We start from the raw sequence: 20,690 nt of genomic DNA on the forward strand, positions 1-20,690 counted from the left end.
GCGTTATTAGTATTCGTACGAATAATAAAATCATTATTCGTTTCGATTCGTCGAATATTCGATTCGATTCGAAAATTTTGCTAAAGCTTATAAAAAAAATATATAATTTTTTGCAAAAAAAATTATAAACAGATATAATGTTTCAAGATGACACTTATAAGGAAACTAATTTTCATTAGCATATAACAATTTACAGAAAATAAACGAAATAAAACCTATTGATTTCATATAACGTTATCCAAACAAATTGGCCAAAAACGTCCGATTTTTAGAATTAGAAATGCTTATAAAAAATATTTAAATTATTTCTTCAATCTAATATTAAAATTTTATTAAAATTTTTTAAAAATGTACAATAATCTCATTTTATAAACATCAAAATATAATACACAAAAATATAATTATAGTATATACGAATTTGATAAACACTTTGGCTCGGCATGCTATTATTAATATGACCTAACCTAAACCTCGCCAATTCGCTGATAGATGTCCAAACTTTTGTGCCATCTATATAATTGACTGGATTTGCCGTTTTTAAAATATTTTTAAAAGAAATAGAAAGATTTAAAAATGCGTTGAGTTAGAGTATATAAAGTAAAAAAAATTAATTATCAAATAAGAGGTAAATTATTCATAAATTTTGAAGTATATCTCTTAGAAGAAAAAATTCTTTGGTAAACTATTTTAAAAAATAACTAATGACAAATATATCATATCATTCTGATTTTATTGGTGGTTTTTATGACATTTCCTAGACATCTTGGGAAAGTGTTAATTTTGTTTTACTTTTATTTTTAAAATCGCAACTTGCTTTTATATCGTTGTAAATAGTAAAAGCATGACTTTTACTTAATATTAAAGTGTTGTTAATTGGTTGGTTGTATAAAACCAGACCCGGGGTTTGGGACTAAAAAATCTATAAACCAGCTCTGAGCACAGACCCGTGGTTCAGACCCTCATTAAGATAAATTATCCTTAATAATAATTATTAAACTTTATTAATTAATAAAAGATAAAAAGTATAAATTGATATTATAAATTATACTATATTTTGACTTTAGAATAGGCACATCCCCCCCTCCTTAAATAATACGAATATCCAAAAGTATTCTAATTATCTCAATCAAATTTAGGAACTAATGTTATCAAATATATATGTCCAATAGATACATTTCTAAAATTATTTAAAAAATCAATATTAAAAAATAGCGATGAAATTAAAAGAAAGTTAGCACCTCAATCTGAACTAGTAGTAAGGGGAATTGGCATAGCGATACTAATTTATTAAGCCAGGGTATGCTGACACACTTTCTAAGAAAGTTTCCGAAACCCATAGACCGGTCTGTTTTTTTGATTCCTTTTTTTCAATAACGGAAATTATTTTTAAAACTCACAAAAGATTTATATTTTGATTTAAAAATATAAAAAAAATGAAATAAAAATTTATTACTGGATATATAAAATGCAAATGTGTTATCTTAAACATAGTAATTACTTATTAATTAGCGAGAGGAAAATATATTATAATAATGTATTATAGTGATCTGCATAGGGCCTAATTTTTCAAGCCCAACCCAAAATTTTTAAAAAATGTTTTCCGGCTCGAACCCGATTAAAAAAATTTTACCAGCACAGCTAGCAAAAATTAATTTTTTATAATTAATCATATATTTATATTTATTTTAAAAAATTTCCAAGGCACTACCCGACCTTGCCGGAATTTTTAAAAATTTTTTTTAGACCCGACAAAGCCCAAACCCAATTTTTTTAAAATATGGGTTTAGCACATCTTTACTATTATATAATATGCAACACTACCTAAACTCTCATTGGAAACAGTTATAATTTTATTTTTTTTAAAAAATTTCGGAAGAAAAGGAAGCTTTTCAATAAATTTTTAAATATTTTTTAAAAATTATTTCACTAACTCTTATATCAATCAAAATAAATATTCTTGTAGGCACTCTTTTTTTTAATATTTTGCAATCTAATAATAAAGCCATCAAAAATTTTAGAAACATGCTGTGTCAATATTTTTTTTTTAAAAAATTTATTTTTTTCTTTCATCAAGGCAGGAGGAGAGGTATAAAACATAAAAGAAATATTATATTAATAAAATTGAAAAACATCTGGAAAAGGGGTAAAAAAATAAATATCATGAAGATCTTTGAAGATCGTTACACAAAATTTTTAAAAAATAAAAGATCTACAAATTTTACGATCTTCAAAGATCTAGATCTTTTAAGATCGTTGCTCAAATTTTTTTATAAATAAAAGATCTTCAAATTTTACGATCTTCAAAGATCTTGCTCAAATTTTTGAGCTAGATCTCGCTCAAAAATCTTCAAAGAAGATCTTTTGTACAACTATGACAAGAAGTACAGTCTTCGCTCACTAATTAAACTGATCCTGAAAGTAAGGTAAATTACTTCCAATAAGTTGGATGAAAACTCTATCCTAGAGACGCCCTCTGATACAAGGTAGAAGCACTTAATTGTGAGTTTCCAAAGTGAACGATATGATGCGATTAATTTTAAAGGGCAGGAAAAGAAACAATAGTGCTTTATTTTCATAAACTAGCAATATGTTTTACTACAGGGATAGAAAGTTAGGAAAAAATAAAAACCGAATAAATATAGGTAAATGAATAATTAATTTATAAAATAAATTACTTGCTGAGATTATTTTTTATATTTCCCTAGAGATTCCAACTTTTTTTATAGCTTTGAATTTGATTAACCATTTCATCTTCTATCAAATTTTGGTGTCATTCGTACATCTCACACTCTGACAGGTTTTGGACTGATTTTATTTATAAGATCTTAGCTTATTTAATAAAACATATGGACATATTTATAGCATGCTTATGTATATTATGTACCTTGTGTTTTATATTATATATAACCACAAAAACTATCCTTCCTCCATCAAATGATATAACCTTTAAGAATCTTCAAAGGGCTTATTTGATTGTTTACATACTAGGAATAGGTAATCTTCAGTTAATACAATTCTAATTATATACTTTATAGCTGGAGATTGGTTGCAAGGTCCTTATGTATATGTATTATATCAAAGCTATGGAATGACCTCTCATCAAATTGAGATATTATTTGTTGCAGGTTTTGGTTCAAGTATGTTATTTGGGACTCTTGTTGGGGCTTTGGCTGACAAATAGTAAGTATTTTTTTCAAAAGAATTACTATAAAAATTAAAAAAATAAGAATATCTATTTTAATTTCTACAAGTATATCTTATATGTAATTTAGGAATGATTTATAGATTTTAAATTATAATTACAATCATGCATGATTGTTTATTGGTTCAAAGGCTGAGCTGGAGTTTAGCCCTTCAGGCAACCCACCTATTGTTCTATATTTTTTAACCATGTTTTAGATTTAAAAATAATTGTTCCTATAATGTTGTTAGAAGGGGATGGAATAGATATACAGGGACCCAAACTCCCTGAACATTTTGGATAGTGTTCTAAAAAATTTTAAATTAATTTCTTTACAAGTCTAAATCCCCCTCTTTCCTTTTTTAATGCAAATTTTTATTGAAATTTTTCTTTTTTGAATTTGGGCATGACTAAAATACATATCCCCATAAACTGTGCATCTCTACATATCACTTATTATAGAAGCACAAATTTATAAATAATATAAAATCATGTTTAATTTATCAAGTTGATTTTAAAAAAAATGTTTTTTAATATAAAAAACAACTAGTAAACTTTTTTTAGTTGACTAAAATATACATCTGAAATCATGCACTATTTTTTTAAAATGAAATAGGAATCATGTTTAGCTCTTTAAAAGGATTTAGAAAATGTTAATATAAATTTTTTTTAAATAAAATGATAACAGTAGGATTTTGAAAAATTGTTTCTTTTTTTGGATCAAACTATGCATCCCTTATCAAAGGCTCTGATTTAATAAAAAAATAAATATACAATCAAGTTTAGCTTTTTGAGTGGACAATGCGTAGTTTGATCAAAAAAATGTTTTTTTCTAGATTTAAATTTAAAAAAAAATATATTACCATTTTCTGAATCTCCTCACAAAGCTAAACATGATTATATATTTATTTTATATATTATAGCCTTTTTAATAGGGGATATATATTATGCGTAGTTTGGTCAAAAAAAAGATTTCTATAATTTAAATTTAAAAAGAATTATTATCACCATTTTTTGAATCCCCTCGAAGAGCTAAACATGATTCTGCATTCATTTTTTAAAAATAGCATAAAATTATTGAGGATGTGTAGGGAATTTTCTTGATTTTTAAAAATAAAATAACATTTTCTATATCATCTCAATAAGCTAATAATGATTTAATATTGATTTTATTATATTTGAGCTTATATTATAAAGTATGCTTAGTTATAGTCAAAAAAAATTTAGATACTTAATAATTTTTTTTAGAAAAATAATATTACCATTTCTGAATGCTCTCAGAGAGCTAAACATGATTGTATATTTATATTTTTAAATTAGAGCCTTTTAATAATGGATGCTTGGTTTGGTCAAAAAAATGAAGTATTTTAATTCAAAATCTAACTAAGCTATCAATTCTGAATCCTTTTATAGAATAAAAATTGATTTATCATTCATAAAAATAGGACAGAAATATTGAAGATATGTTGGGTTGTATATTTTAGTCATATGTAAAAAAGGAATTTTTTTAATATCCATTAATTTACCTGCTTTTTCTTAAATTAAAAAAAAACAAAACATTTTTTAAATCAACTTGATAAGCAAAATTAAACACTATTCTATGTTATTATTATTAAATTTTCGCTTTGCATAGTTTTCGTGGGTTGATATTTAAAAATTTTCAAAGTGACCTGAATTTGACAAAACTACTAGCAACACAACTGAATTCACCCACCCAAATATTTTTGTTTAGCCTGCCTGACTGCACAATAGTTTTGTCGTTTTGAGCCGATTTTTAAAAACGGCTAACTCAATATCTTAGCCAGAAAAATATTGCCTAAGCCTTGAGATTTCGTTAATATGTGTATAGACCTTTGTTCCTTCTATGAGCAAAATTTTCAGGTTTGTGTAATATTTTTCTGGGTGTAGTATTGAGTTAACCGTTTTTAAAAGTCGGCTCAAAACGAGCCGTTTAACAACACTACTACACAACCATTTTCAAAAATTATTTGGTTTGTCGGTTTGACTATCTTAAATGACTAATAAAAAAATTTTAGCTCCCAAATTTCTTCCCTTAACTAAGGCCTACTTGCTACGGGCATGCATAAACTTATAAAATACTATTTTGTCATAAAAAGTTATCTTTTTTTTATCATTCCCCATATTAAAATTATAAAATTCACTACACATCTACCTCTATCTAATGCACACACATGTGAAACGACTGAATTTAGCTGGGTCTACCAAAGCTTAGCAACTATTAGCTAGTAAAATAACTAATGGCTATAGTTAAATAATGTATTTTATTTAATATAAGCTACAGTTTAATCAAAAGCGTCATAATAAGCCATTCCCCTTTATATACTCACACACCCAATATTAATAAATTTTTAACCCGCCAGACAACAATTATTCGTAGCATGGGTGTGGTTTGTCTAAAACTAATATAATAATTAGGTAAAATTTATCATAGAGATTAATTGCAATTTTGATTGGAATACTGGCATGATTTTTTGAATATTTTTGTTAATGCCTTAAATTTTGTCCGTCCAATCAGATCCGATTTTTTTTCTTTACTGATTCGAGTTAAAAACTTTGGTACAAATATATTTTTTTTCCTTAACAAAATATGATCACCGGGCTAGACAACGAGTACAATTTTTTTTAAACGAAGCTATGCTAATCTCTGATGTGAATTGGCATTGGATCGACAGTATTCACCTGATTCTTAAAATGCTGAGAGTTGGCACTGAATCCAATTCCAAGAATATTGCATATCTATAATTTATTAATTGCTGAATAAATTATATTAGTTAAATTCTTTATAATAAGCCTACATTCTATTCTATTTTTTTTATTATATATTTTATAGTGGACGGCGCTTTAATTGCATACTTTATGGAATTCTCTATGGGATTTCTTGCCTCACAAAAGTATAATTAGTTCAACCATCAATATAATTAATATTATTTTATTGAAATATTTCTTATTCATCAGCTAATCCCCCCCCCTTTTCTTCCTACTCCCACCTATCAATAATGCAATCTGCATTATAGATCATTAACATTTGTAAAATAAAATAAAATATAAGTTTCATATAGTATATATTTTGAGATTAAAAAAGTAGGTTTTCATCTATTTTTTGATAAAAAATAATAATATTTTAAAGGATCTATATTTATTTATATATCATAGTAACTTAGGAATTGGTTAATTTGATCCGCCAAGATGACAAATAAATTTTTTAAAATATACTACTAGTTTAAAAAAAAGAGGTAAGTAGGGTAAGGAATAGTGATTTTTAATAATGTTGGCTCGTATATAGGATAGAGAAATTGGAAATTTTCATCGCGGTAACTTTCCCATGGGAATTTATGGGGATCAACGTAAATTTGTGAAAATTAATGATATTCTAATAAGAATAGACATAAAATTTTTATTAAAAATATACCAATTATAAGAACAAAAATTAATGAAGGTTAAAAAAAATGCAAATAAAAGAAGGGTATACATTATATTAGAAAAATGAATAATTAGGCTTAGGAAACGAAAACTATAAAATGCGAGCTACTAGGTTATTATGAATAAATGAATAAATGTATCCAAGTTTTTTAAGAAAAATTAGGATTTGATATTTTTTAATATCTTAGTGTAATGAAATCATACCTAGTATAATTAATCTATTTCGGGGAAAGTTGTACAGTCAGATTAAATATATTTGTTATTTATTAGGAAACAAAAACTATAAAATATGAGCTACGATAATATTTTGAATGAATTGCATCCAAGCTATTTGTGATTATTTTAAAAAAAATAGATTTAATATTTTTTAATGATTTTCAAAAATATTAAAAAATTGAGAATATTCCATTTCCCCTTTAACAAATTTGCCTAGAATATTTATAGGAATTCCCGGGAATATACCTGGGCTTAACAAACCTACTCGTATATTAATAGAACTATATAGAATATAACAATTTGAAAAAACTTTAAAAATAAAAATTATTAATATTTACAAATATTTTTATAAATAAAAAATATATAATTTAAAGGCAATTTTGTTTTATTTTCGACATTCTTTCGAAAATGACCATTTCTTTCTTCCTTCCCCCTTCCCCTTGCAAAAATAATACATTATCCCAACAATATTTTTCATTCCCCTTATCCTAAACCTTTTATAAAATTCTTCCCCTTTAACAATAAAACAAATAAAATCCTTGCATTTTTGTTATACAAGAACATTAAATTTTTATTTTTATATTACGACATTTTATAATTCCCATAAATTCATAACAAACTTTCATATTTACAATTGAATGAACCATAAATAATTATATAGCAATTCATTAAATGATTAAAAACAAATTCTACCCTCGAGGAATAATTAATTCAACATTGTTTTTTATTTTCATTTATTATTATTATTATCGTTTGTTTGATCCATTTATTTTATAGTTTTAAGTATGAATTAATGGAATTCATCATTTCCAAAACACATTATTTCAATCGTTTATGAATGACTATGTCGTTGATATAACAATTTTTTAATGATCGTTTGACGCACTTTGAATGAACTTTAGTAAAAAATTTGTTTTTATAAAAAGTTTCATATTGCTTTTTTTTGAAGAACCGTCATCATTTATTGTCCTTGAATTCATTCATTCATTGTCAATGTTATAAAATATTTCTCCAGGGCCGAACTTCTGGACCAGACACTAATACAATAAATTAAGAAGGGGAAAAACTGTTTTTCAGGAGGACAAAAAACGAACGAAAAAAACAAACGTTTTTTATATTACAGAAAATAGAATATACCAACATTTTATTGCAAAAAATCTTTAAAAAAAATTATTAGGGAACCTAATAATCCATTGGTAGAAATAACTATTGGAGTGAAATTAAAATCACATAGGTAGTGGTACTTCTTAATTTTCCACCTTTAGGCTGTTATAATCGGGTCAATGTTTGGGTTAGAAGAGAATTGGTAGATTTAGGTGAAATCTAAAATAAGATGTTCTCTAATTAAGGGTTTGGCAAGGCTGTTGTGTCTCTTGCCATCAGACAGCCATAAGTAGACCGGTTTCAGATTTAGATAGTTATCCAAACCCAATTTATTCGAGATTATAAAATTAATTGCTCTTTGACTACCGAAATTGTTTTTGGTTAATAAAAATAAGCATTTAAATACTTTCGCTGTAACCTCAATTATAATGTAATTAAAAATTGTAACTTGTCATTTAAAAACTTCTCTGTCATTTTAATAAAAATGGATATTTTATATGTTTTAGTAAATTAATAAATAGCGTTATATTAAGCATAAGCTGATAATTCTCATTTAAAAATTTATTTTTGATCTAAGAACATTTAAAAAAATTGGGCTTATCAGGTAATGACGAGTTAAATATCTAATTTAAAACGACGATAAAAAAATCAACACATAAATTAATGGCTATTTTATTAATAAATGAATATAATTTAAAATTTCTCTATATAAAGTATATAAAGATTATTTGTGTTATAAGAATAGATTATAATAATATCGCGTTATACATTAACTAAAAAATACACATATGTTTTACTCTAACAGATCTAATTCCCAATAATCAAGGGATATGCAATGATTCAAGGTGGTGGATGATATTCCATTTCTTTTTTTTGTTAGATGCATTCCCTTGCTAAAAATCCGTTCACTGGTAACACTTGTCGTTTGTTGCGCTAAAAAATCTTTCGCTATTAACGATAAGTGGGGATATACATTGTTATTTTTCGAACACCAATCCGATAAACTTGTTGGATTAGCTACATCTTTTAAATATTGTGATATTTCGCCTATCAATGGATCTTTTAATTGTTACGCAGCCCTAAATAATAGGCATATATAACTGTAATCATATATTTACTTTTGTAGACTATTATTTATGCTTACAGAATATGGTAATGTCTCAATGTCTAATATACCATTTTCAAATGCTGTTGACTTTGATAATGAGATGTCAAATTTTATATATAAAGTTTTAAATTGATCAAAACAATCCGATATATTTATGAGTTAGGTAAAAATATTTGTTTGGTTTTAGAGTCCAATAAACTAGACATAATAAGACACTATTGTCATATGTTTAATATATAATACACATTTGTTTTACATAACCTCCGCTGTATTTTACAATACGATATCGTCAGTAATAATAATATGATATGAATTACAGTGGAACCATAAAAGTTATTTTATAAAAAGGTTTTAAAAAATCTTCTACATCTTTTAAAAAATTTGCTTCTTCCTTATTTATAAATATTAGGCTATATTGATAGCTGCCTTTTTTCCCCTAATTTATTGACTGCTTCATAAAAAAATATATTTTACATAAAGATTAAGCTTAAGTTACTTTGTTAAAGGAGGATATCATTAGAAATTTTGAATTCCATCGTGTTTCAACATCTAAGAGAATGTGTGTCCCGCCTGATATATCCAACTCTTGCATGTATTTTGGCAACATATGCCGCTTTTTAACAAATTTAAATTTATCAATTAGAATAATCATTTTCTCGCCCACTATTTTATTATATTAGCCAGGCATTTGGCAATATAAAGATGTATTATATATATGATACTGCTGATATCATGTATTTTGGGATTATCGTGTTTAATAGACATAATTCTAACTTAAATCTGGAAAGAATTAAGATAGGCTAGAATATTTTCATACGTAATTTTTACCTCATGAAAATCAGCTTTTATATAAACTTCTTATAAAATATATAATGAAAAGTATAACGTTCCTTTCCATGAAATGGGTAGCATTATTTCAAGGATATTCTTTTATTTTCAAAGACGAAAAATTATGGTGCAATCAAACAGAGTATATATCATAGTTTAAAAAAAAATTTATTAAAAAACTTTCAAAAATGCTAAAAGCAAGATTTCTTTAACTACTGATATATAGTCAGTTATGAATTCTTTATCATATTGTTCAATAACCATTCATAATACAGATCAGAATTGGAAAATGATAAGCTCCCTCCGATCTAATAGAGATACCGCATCTATAAGCTGTTATTAGATTTACTTTGGGCTGATTTTTGCCACCCTCTCCTCATTATTTGATTTACATTTTTCTTAATTTCTCTACCGATTTTTACTCTTTTATTAAGGTGCATGATATTTCAAATTTAATTTTGGTCTAATAAATTCGTTATATTGTCTTAAAACATAAATTACATGGAATGTGATTTATTGCTGTTTACTCCAGACAGGGAATTCATGGAATTAATTTTGATTTTATTATTTGTTCGTTTTTTTCATTTTTCTTTATGGTTTCTTCCGCGTTATTCCATTTTTTTAAAATCTATGCCAATATTAGAAATCAACGTTTCTTGCAAAATGGCTAGCATACGAAGATTTTAAATCATCAATTTTTTTTATTAGTTTTAAAGAAATTTATATAATCATATGATTAAATTATATAAAAGTAATATATAAATTATGATTCGGCCTAAAACGATTTATTCGTATTCGAAAGATAGGAATTGAATAGATGCAGAAAAAAATATTCTTCGAATAATAGTCTCTTCATTACTCGATGGAATTATTCGTGAATATTTTAAATTGTTCTTAATTATTGAACACGTTCTTGTTAAATGTGAAGTTTGACAACGTTGTTTTAATTTTTTTTTAAAAATATTATGCTTAAATTATTAATTTTTTATTTTCCTAGCTAACTGTATTTCATTTATATTACTCCAATCATTTAACTTATCTACAAATATTTTTTTTTTTAAAAAACTCACAAAAAATATCTCACAAATTAGTTTTGTTTAAAACCTCTATTTTTAAAAATATAAAACAGTTAAAATCGAGAATTTTTAAGCGATACATTTTATTAGTTTTATTACCCTTCCCATCCCACTCGTAAAATAGCTAAATTGTAAATTATTCACAAATCCTTAAAAGGAACGATGTAATATTAATATCGTCTTTATTTTATTTTTATAGCATTTTCCCAATTTCTGGATCTTGATGATTGGAAGATTATTCGGAGGCATTGCTACGTCCATTTTATACAGCGCTTTGGAATCATGGCTCATATGTGAATCTAATAGCGTAAATTAGATATGTATGTACCTTCATCCTCCAGTGGTTGTTAAAGTTTAATTTCTCTCCCCCCCCTCCCCCATCAATTGAGATTTAAAGAAATCAATTTAGTTCCTGGTCCTTTCAAAAATTTAACGATCTAAATGAACTATAACCTTTTAGCAACCCTGTTTATTTATTTATTCATATTTCTTTTCTTCCTTAAATATTTCTATATTTATGGAAGATCTATAAACAATGGAAGAAGACTTTTATTATTCTTTCGTTTGACTTTATACTAACTAAACCTAATGCCGTATTATTCATGTTTAATCTGATAAGCGGGGCTTAGATTCGCAATCTTTGAGCGCCATTTTTTCACGGGCATACTTGGGAAATTCGATTGTCGCCATCGTTTCCGGTTTGATCGCTCAAATAGCCGTCAACTTTTTTGGATACGTGTAAGTCGTCATTAATAAAGGGGATGGGTGGAGGAGTAAAATCAAATTTTGCCATTAAAGTGATTATTGTATACAATTTTAGTTTTTTATTAGTCTTTTCTAATATTATGAACGATAGTTTAATTTAGTGTTTTAAAAAGGAAAGTATTATGTCATAGTATGCCCAAATTGAGGTTTCAAACGTTGCGTTGCAAATGCAGATAATGCATTTCAAATATTATCTTGCAAATTGGTCAAATTACCATTTGACATTAGAAATCTTTAAAAAACCTAATTTGCTTTTTCCAATACTTTTCATTCATTCATTTTGCATGTTGGTCGATGACTCGTTCCATAAGAACCTATTTTTCACAAGAGCGCCAACAAAACCTTGTTATCCTGATAAGAATAAGGGCAATAAAAATCCATCCCTTGTTGTTTAATTATATGTTAATTAAATTTAATACCATATAAAATGTAAAAAAAAAATAACCTATCTTTTAAAATGGATAATTTAGAATGATGTAATAAAAAAGCAGACGATAATATAATTTATAAAAACTAATATTTTTTTTATTACTTAAAATTTTGAATCGAGGATAATAATAAAAAGGCAACCTCCGTTACTTTTTTTATATACTAAAAGGGTACGGCAAAACGCTGGGCACTCTTATTAGTACATTTAATATACTCTACATGGATATGAATCTCGCGCATTAAATTATTTAAATTTCTTTTAAAATAAATATAATTAGCGCCCCATTCGATATATCATTTTTGGTGCTAATGGCGATGATAGTAGTTATAATCTTCTCTTGGAGCGAAAATTATGGAAATCCTAAAAGCGATATTTTTACTACCTTTAAAACAGGGTTCACATATATCAAAGAAGGTTTTAAAATCATGATACGCTTAATTTATAATTTTCTTAAAACGTATTGACGTACATTAATTAAAAAAATTTAATATTATAATTATCGATTACCAGAGGTCGATACCTAGATTAAAATGGCGATTCTGGTTCCTGTTCCTAAAAATTAAAAAAAAAGAGATTTTATTTCCAGTTCTTAGATTTGACCCCGTTCCTAGATTAGATTCTGTTCTATAATATTTATTTATTAATCTTTGGTACATGATCGAGGCTAGAGTCTTGCAAGCAAATTGGATTTTCTTCGGCCCGAGCCCTAAAATATTTTTTAGGTCTGAGCCCTAATTTTTATCTTAGGCTCGAACCGCGCCCGGCCTTAAAATTTTAATTATAAAAATATAAATTCGCATTTTTTATATATAAAATGACGTTAAAATCACTTACAAACTCCTCAATTTTGATAAATGTTTCAGAAGGTTCACACAAGATTTTCGATCAAATTTTGACAAAAAATTCATCTTACAAATAATTTATGGATCTTCAAAGATTTTTGCTCAAATTTTGGGCGAAAAATAATCATTAAATGCTCAATGTAAAATATTTTCTTGTTAGACCCTAATTTATTATACAATATATTTGTCACGATACACAAGATCACAAGATATTTTGCCTGGGTATAACCCAGTCTCTTTTCGAAGGTTGCATGTATACCTTCGTGTTGGAATGGACCCCTTCCTTATCCCTCATCCGGAAATACGATAATCGTTTGAATCTGGATGACTATTTGGCGAGCAAAAATTATTCGAATAGCGATTACGTAACCATCAGATCAAACTTCATGGGTGAGGAATACGTTTTAGTAACGGATAATGATATTCCTCACGGATACATATTTGCTGGTTTTATGGTAAGTATCTTATTCATTTGATTGCCATAGTACACTAATTATTATATATCAGTTTTTTTTTTAAATTACATTTTTTGGTTCGCTTTTTCTCTACCTTCCAATTTATTTTGTAATTCTTATCATTTCAAATATATTAAAACCTCGGCTGATTATTGGCCAACTCGAGGGATTTATTTTTGATCACACGACCTGTCAGATTTGATAAGTTATTAATAAAAAATGATTAAATTTTATTAAAAAAACCAAAATTTAATATATCTTAACACTAATCCATATCTCTCAAACCTCTAATTAACCCTAACCCATATCTCCCTCACCGTTAATCCTACATACTTGTTTAATTTTAAATATATTTCATCCAATTAAAATGTTTCCTCGAAGTTGCATATTCCTTGAAAATTTGTAGGTTCGTTTATTACTCCCCTTCTACTATTCATTATAAATATAATTGTTTTTTTGTTGTTGAAATTCTTATAAAATTTGCATTTAATAAAAACAGATCGCTATAATGATAGGCTCTCTCCTATTCAAAGTACTGTCAACACGCTCAACCCCAGAATCATTTATGAGGTTTATAAAACATTTGAGGAAATATTGACTATTCTTAGAATAAGGTCGGGATAAAAGGAATTTGACATTTATTTGAGATGATGAGTTATTATTATTTTTTTTTATAAGCAGAAAGATGTTAAAAAACATTAACACAACGAATATAGTTGGCCAAATATTTTTTAGTTTTAATTTTTACAAAATAAAAAAAAATAAATATGTTTGAACGATTTATTTTATATTATTAGGACGATATATAATTTTATAATTTATATAAAATTCTAAATATTACTAATAATTGAATAAAAATTATATGAAATATAAACATTTATAACATTTAAAAATTAATTTTTTTTTGTGATTCACAAAGTTCACTTTTTTATAAAGAATAAAAAAGGTTTTTTAAATAGTATTTAAAAACTTATTAAGGAATCATTATTATTTAATCTTTTTTAAATGAATTCTTTAGTTTTTCAAAAATTAGTTGTTATATAATTTTTGTAATTTTATTTTTAGACCAGATTGTAGTGTTGAATTCAAATATGCAACTAAATTATGAAGACCTGAACTTTCAAAAGTCTTCATTGGCAGACAGTCCATTATTAACTACTTTATTATTAATTGGTTCATATGTTCACTTTAAAATTTTTCTAATGATATTGAGGAAAGTGATTTGTGCCCGTGGAGGACATATTGAAATTAAGAGTATGGATTGTGTTTTTGATATATTTTTATCATTATAAGTATAAATTTTATGTTTTATCTGATGTCTGCTTAAAGTACCTAATTATTTTTTTTATTAAGAATAAGGTTTAATTATTTTGACAAATTATTCGTGCAGATTAAGAAAAAATAGAACTAAAAAATAATGGCCTAAAGATTTTATTAATAAAGATACTGCATATTTGATTTATTTACTGCAAAAAAATCATTAACAATTATTTTGTTACTTGTTGCTGAGGTACTGCAGTGGATACATACCTATATATTTTTTTTTATTGCGGACTATAAGTAAAATGTTTCTTTGACAAACATATGGTTTTCATATTGCAAAATAAAAATGAAATATTCACAAAAAAAACAAAATATACAAAAAAATTATATTGCATAGTAAAGCAAGCTTATATATGATCGAAATAAAAAGATCGATGCACCAATCGGTCTAAGACCGATAGAATCGTTGACCTTCATTAGCGGGATTGTATGACAAAAAAGACATAGGAAATATGTATTAGTAATTAATTATAGTCAGCAGATTTTATCATAAGAATTTTTTATATCACCACAAAATATGGTTCGCATTTGGAAAATTTATCTTTCAGTTAGACAATGGTCCATTTCTTTCATCGAAATAAAGACCAACCAAAAAAATTACTATTTAGATAATAAAGATATCGAAAATCGAATTTAGAAAATTGATTTGTCGAAGAATCAGGCATCGTTTATGGTAACCTCGAAATACCACCATATCATTCAAACGATGCATAATATACATAATTAATAATGTTAAATTATACAACTATTATATCGCTTATCGATGAACTAAGCATCTGTTGAGCGATATTGCTTTCGCGTTCAATGTAAACGAGGCATCACCCTATAAACAAAGCGATGATGATAAATAAAATAATTGGAAGTAAATTTCTAAAAAGAAAGATGTCAGACCTCAATTCAATCCATACTCTACTCGTCAGAATTCATACAGCTATAAGATATTATAAATAACTTAATTTTATATATTATGGTGAACTTTGTGAATATAGGCAAAATTGGGCCCTTAAAAATCAGTTATAACCTGTAATTTTTATGGAACATGTTTTTATGTCTTATAATTTTTATGCTCAATGATATAAATATTTTTTTTTGGAAAAACCTTCGAACCATATTTTATTTTGGAAATCTTTGTCTTGAAAAAAATAAAAAAATAAATTTTTGGCGAAGTTTATGAATTTGGGTAAATGTATAATATCAAAAATTAAGTTTTAGAACCATTTTTAGTTGTTTCGTTTAATAATATATATCAGAGACCTACAGAGATACCTATAGTGCCCGGCCCGGATTTATAGAGAAAAAATTTTTCAACCCGGCCCAGGTATTTAAAAAAAAATTTTTTATAGACCCGGTTCAGGTTTTTAAAAAAATAAATTTTTAACGGGACGGGGGCAGGTCTCTTATACATATAATATTTTAGTTAATTTTATCATTTTATATTAATAGATACGTTCTGATGATCTCCTCTTCGACATTCCTAATTCCTATACTTTTCCCTGGAGTAATAAAAATGAAACGATTTAATAAACAAAAAAAAAGTCATAATCTTTATGGTTATACATATTTTGAACGAATATCTAAACCAGTGGCGTCACTAGGGAACCACCAATGAGATCGGGCTTATGAGGGGAGAGATGGATCCTTGCACGAGCTGAAAAGTGGGCTTAGTATTATAGTGTTCTATATCCATTTTTTTAAAATTATTTAGGAGAACATTAGAAAAATGGATTTCTTGTATTTTTAAATATGAAATCACGTGATAACTATGCAAGTAAATGATTATTCTCAATTATTTATAGATTAACATTTTTATTGTGGATATATCTATATAAGAATATAGTACTGAAGAATTAATTTATCAAAAAAAAACATTTTGCAAAAAAAGTGGATATAGAACATTTTAATACTCAGCCCACGATATATTGGTTCGTATTTTTTTTTAGAGTTTGAGTCGCCATTGAGCCCTGACAAACTGAAGTCTAATGACGACGCCCCTGTTTTAAACCTAACTACTATAGGTAGTTCTTACTATTTAGAAAGTTAGTTCAGGATGATTTAAACTAAATAAATACCATATAAATTAATACGCAATTTAATTTCGTAAAATATTTTAGTAATAACGATTTTATTTGTAAATATCATGATATAATTAAAATGTATAAGATATTTAAGACCTGAAAGAGGCTGATTTCTTTTACCGCCCTGACCTGATAATCAAAATATAATAAAAAATTATTTTAAAATGTATTTATTTTTCAGTATGTTCTAAGATATAATCAAAAATAATCGAGATTGTAAAATAACATACATACAAGCCATGATTTGTTGATATTCACAGATTAAATTTAAAATTGTAAAAAAATTCCCCCCCCCCCCTTCCCGTAGCAATTTTTTATTTTCTACCACCTTTTAAACCTTAAATACTGATGGATATGAGAAAATTTTATTAACCAAAAAAATTTCTTTCTAAATTATCTCTACTTATAACTATAATTAGAAATTTCTAATGTGTACGAAGTGTTTAGACTATAATATAATTTTTCGGAGACTTCTTGTACTACAGGAATAGCCTCCACAACAAGATGGACATAAAGCTGTTAGAGCATTTTTTGGATCTAGAAAAGCCTATTTTGTTAGGCCCTTGGAGAATGGCCAGAATCACCTAAAACTGATACATTATTATTAATTATGACTGCCGATTTTTTTCATCGGAATATATTAATAAATTTTTCAAAAAAAATGGAATTGGCTGAAGTTATGAGAATCGCGAATATTTATATTACAACTTAGAAAACCAAAAGATCGACCTGGAATTTTTCGAGATTTATGAGATTTGTTTTAACTTTTATTTGATATTTAATATAGTTAGAAATGTTTTAAAAAAATGGAAAAAAAACATTTAAAAAGAAAACTGTTTTTTTAAATATAAAAAGCGGAGAAATATCATTTTAACGAAATTTTTGAAACACTCAGAAATTAAAAGTAAATTTTAATAAACTCAATTTAACATAATGAGCGAGTTATAAAATAAAAGAAACTTCTTGAAATTGAGAATGGGCTTTTTTTGCTAATTTTGATATTGTAGGAGAGAGTGAAACTTAGAAAGGGAGGAGTAAGGGGGTAAAACTTTAGAGGGTAGGGGAATAAAAACTTGGTTTTAGAAAGAATAAAAATTTTAGTTAGTATATTACAAACAAAACTTTGGGAGTATTTAATTAACCAGTTTTCTTTATTACACGAAAAAATAAAGCTATTTCTTCAAAATAAATTTTTACGCTTAAAAATTTTAACTTTTTCTCCTCATGGCCTAAGGAAATTTGACAATTTTATTTCAAACTACTCTTAAAATAATGACAGGTATATCTAACCACCCTAAACATTTCATCTTGCCAAATACCTAATTGTTATTCTTTTTATTTTTAATAGAGTAAAGAAAATCAACCATCAATTTCACTCCCAAAGGTTTTGTGATAATTGTCTTTCACTAGCCAGAATTTTTATTCAGTTTAAAACTAAGTTGTTAATTTTAAAAAATATTTTTCTTGTGAAGTAAAGAAAGTTGACATATCAATTTTGAACAATACACCCAAAAAGTTTTAAAATACTGATAAAACATTTTATCCCTTTTAAAACTGAATTGAAATAATAAAATTTTTTAAGTACATTTGGGAAAAAATATTTACCAATATTACCCTTTATAATAAAATATTTGTTCATTAAAACAATAAAATTAAATTATCCATGTTAAATTCATAGGGAACTAATGAAACATCAGTTAAGACACTTATGGTCGCATATTATCTCATAAAATAAAGTCTTTATATATTACACTGTATTATTTATGATAAATTTAAATATCCTTTTTTTTTCTTCAAACTTTGTACAATTTTCAAAAACTTAAAACACTAATTTGGTTAAAATTTCATAAGTATTTGTTTAAATTTTATAGTTTTTCCCAAAAATAATTATTTTAACCAAATTTTATATTCAACTAAAAAATGTGAAAATTCATACATTTGAATTATTTGTTTGAAAAAAATATTGATTCAGAAACGCACCCTTATATTCGTTTCCTATTTAATTTTCGAAGTATGCGTCGGGATATTTTGGCCCTCTATAGCAATGTTACGTGGCAAATACATTCCCGAGGAAAGTAAAAAAAAAATTATCTAGATAAAATGATGCTAATGAGTCAAATATAATTTTTTGTTGTTTGTAATTTATAAAATTAAATACAAATTTTTTTAAATTTTATCCATTCAGCTCGCTCAACTATAATGAATATTTTCAGGGTTCCTTTGAATTTAATTGTGATAATCATCTTGCTTCAGGTAAACACAATATTTATGCATAGATTTTTCTCCAAAAAGGAATATTATTTATAAATAAAATACAATCTAAGTTAATTATATCGCTTAAAAAGTTATACTTAATTTAATGTTTAATCGTTACCTTTTTAAAAGTTAATACTTTTAACTTAAACTCTTGCATATTTATTGATGACCTTCACTATGAAAGAACGCTGATTTAGTTATAATAGGTATATATCTTTTCTTATGAGATAATATTAAGTCATAGGGATTGGCTGATTTATTTTAAGGAATATCAATTTTTTGAATATATTTTAAAAAAAGTGATATTTTACGAGACAATTATTTATAAAATATAAATACAGAACTTGGAAATGAAGACGATATTTCAAATTTGCGTGATATTTTTATTACTATCCAGTTACTTTCAACATTCTCTTCTCAAGTTAATAATTTATATGCAATGTAACATTGTAAGAAGATTAATCTGGGAAATATGTTAAAAATACTCAGATCTTTAATTTCAAAAGAGTTTTTTAAAAATATAAATTAAAAAATTTAAAAAAAATATAGATAAAACTGAAAAAGCTTTTCGTTTTGATATTTTAAATATTTTTTGAAACCAAAAATAATACGTATAGTCCTTTTTTGTTATTGAATTGAAATTTCTAATTATATTGACTTAGTTTATGTTAAGGCTAGGACATTTAGTCATTAAATTAAAAAGTAAGCTCAGTAGGATTACATACATAACCCTCTTGAGACTAATAATTACTTGTTTAATATTTCGATTTTAGAATATGGATTTAAGAAATTTAATCAGAATTTATATTGTAATAAATTTAAAGAACACATATTTCTTGGGGGTGAGCTATACATTTTTTGGCCTGAGGTAACCCAGCATTAAGTTCGCTTTTTATTAACTTAAAACACTTTTAATGAGAATTGAATCACCTTTAGCTATAATAATAGACTAATTCGTCTCACTTATTTTTTTATAATTAATAATATTTATCTTTTTGAAAAATAAAATAAGATTAATCTTAACCAGCTCCGATAACAATAAAAACTTTGCTTCAGGCACACCAAATCCTGTTTTAGACTCTGACAATACAAACTCTAAGCTAATTAATGCGTAGAAACCCAAATAAATTCGATATCCATATATAAACAAAAAATATGATTTAGAGTTACTGATTTGAATTTATCCTTTATTTTAACTAAAAATTCTATAAAACTTCTAAATAATTATTCAAATACTATAATTTAGAAGATTAACTATTTCGTTAAATATACCGAGTATTAATTATTCCAAATAACCCCGGTTTATACTCATAGTAAGTAAGTACTTTAGGGAATATTAGATATCCTTTTATAATATAAATACTATATTTTTATTATACGAAATAATTTGTATTAATATTATAAATAATTATTCTATTAATATTTTTAAAATAAATCTAGTTATTTTTAAGATCTTGAATTTTTATAATAGCATTTTAATCCAATTTTAGGTTCTAAATTATTATCAAATTTAATAAGAACTTTTTTTAAAGAACTTAAATTTTTTATTGTATATAACTTGAAGGACCATAATTTTGATTCCAATGTTGT

The 20,690-nt window shown here is 25.7% G+C and overlaps 1 protein-coding gene across 1 annotated transcript; it reads left to right on the top strand.

The window, feature by feature from the left end:
* The first annotated feature begins 2,846 nt into the window (after window positions 1-2,846).
* On the top strand, window positions 2,847-20,355 carry LOC135923991 (molybdate-anion transporter-like). The gene is made up of 13 exons (XM_065459034.1): window positions 2,847-2,994; window positions 3,036-3,180; window positions 6,033-6,093; window positions 11,154-11,261; window positions 11,574-11,692; window positions 12,427-12,563; window positions 13,193-13,446; window positions 13,946-14,016; window positions 16,213-16,267; window positions 18,817-18,919; window positions 19,030-19,097; window positions 19,442-19,521; window positions 20,113-20,355. Exons 1-13 carry the CDS (start codon window positions 2,847-2,849, stop codon window positions 20,213-20,215), a joined length of 1,452 nt encoding a protein of 483 aa, XP_065315106.1. The 3' UTR covers window positions 20,216-20,355.
* The last annotated feature ends 335 nt before the right edge of the window (window positions 20,356-20,690 follow it).

Source organism: Gordionus sp. m RMFG-2023, chromosome 2 (genome assembly GCF_954871325.1).
Source record: "Gordionus sp. m RMFG-2023 chromosome 2, tfGorSpeb1-WG-v2, whole genome shotgun sequence".
NCBI classification, from domain to species: Eukaryota; Metazoa; Nematomorpha; class Gordioida; order Chordodea; family Parachordodidae; genus Gordionus; species Gordionus sp. m RMFG-2023.

Bases quoted from the DNA above. Each gene is read 5' to 3' on its own strand.
- LOC135923991 (XM_065459034.1), top strand. From the start codon at position 2,847: ATGGACATATTTATAGCATGCTTATGTATATTATGTACCTTGTGTTTT. The intron at 6,094-11,153 runs GTATAATTAGTT...TTATTTTTATAG, and splicing joins GGATTTCTTGCCTCACAAAA to CATTTTCCCAATTTCTGGAT. The intron at 19,522-20,112 runs GTTAATAATTTA...AAATAAAATAAG, and splicing joins TTTCAACATTCTCTTCTCAA to ATTAATCTTAACCAGCTCCG.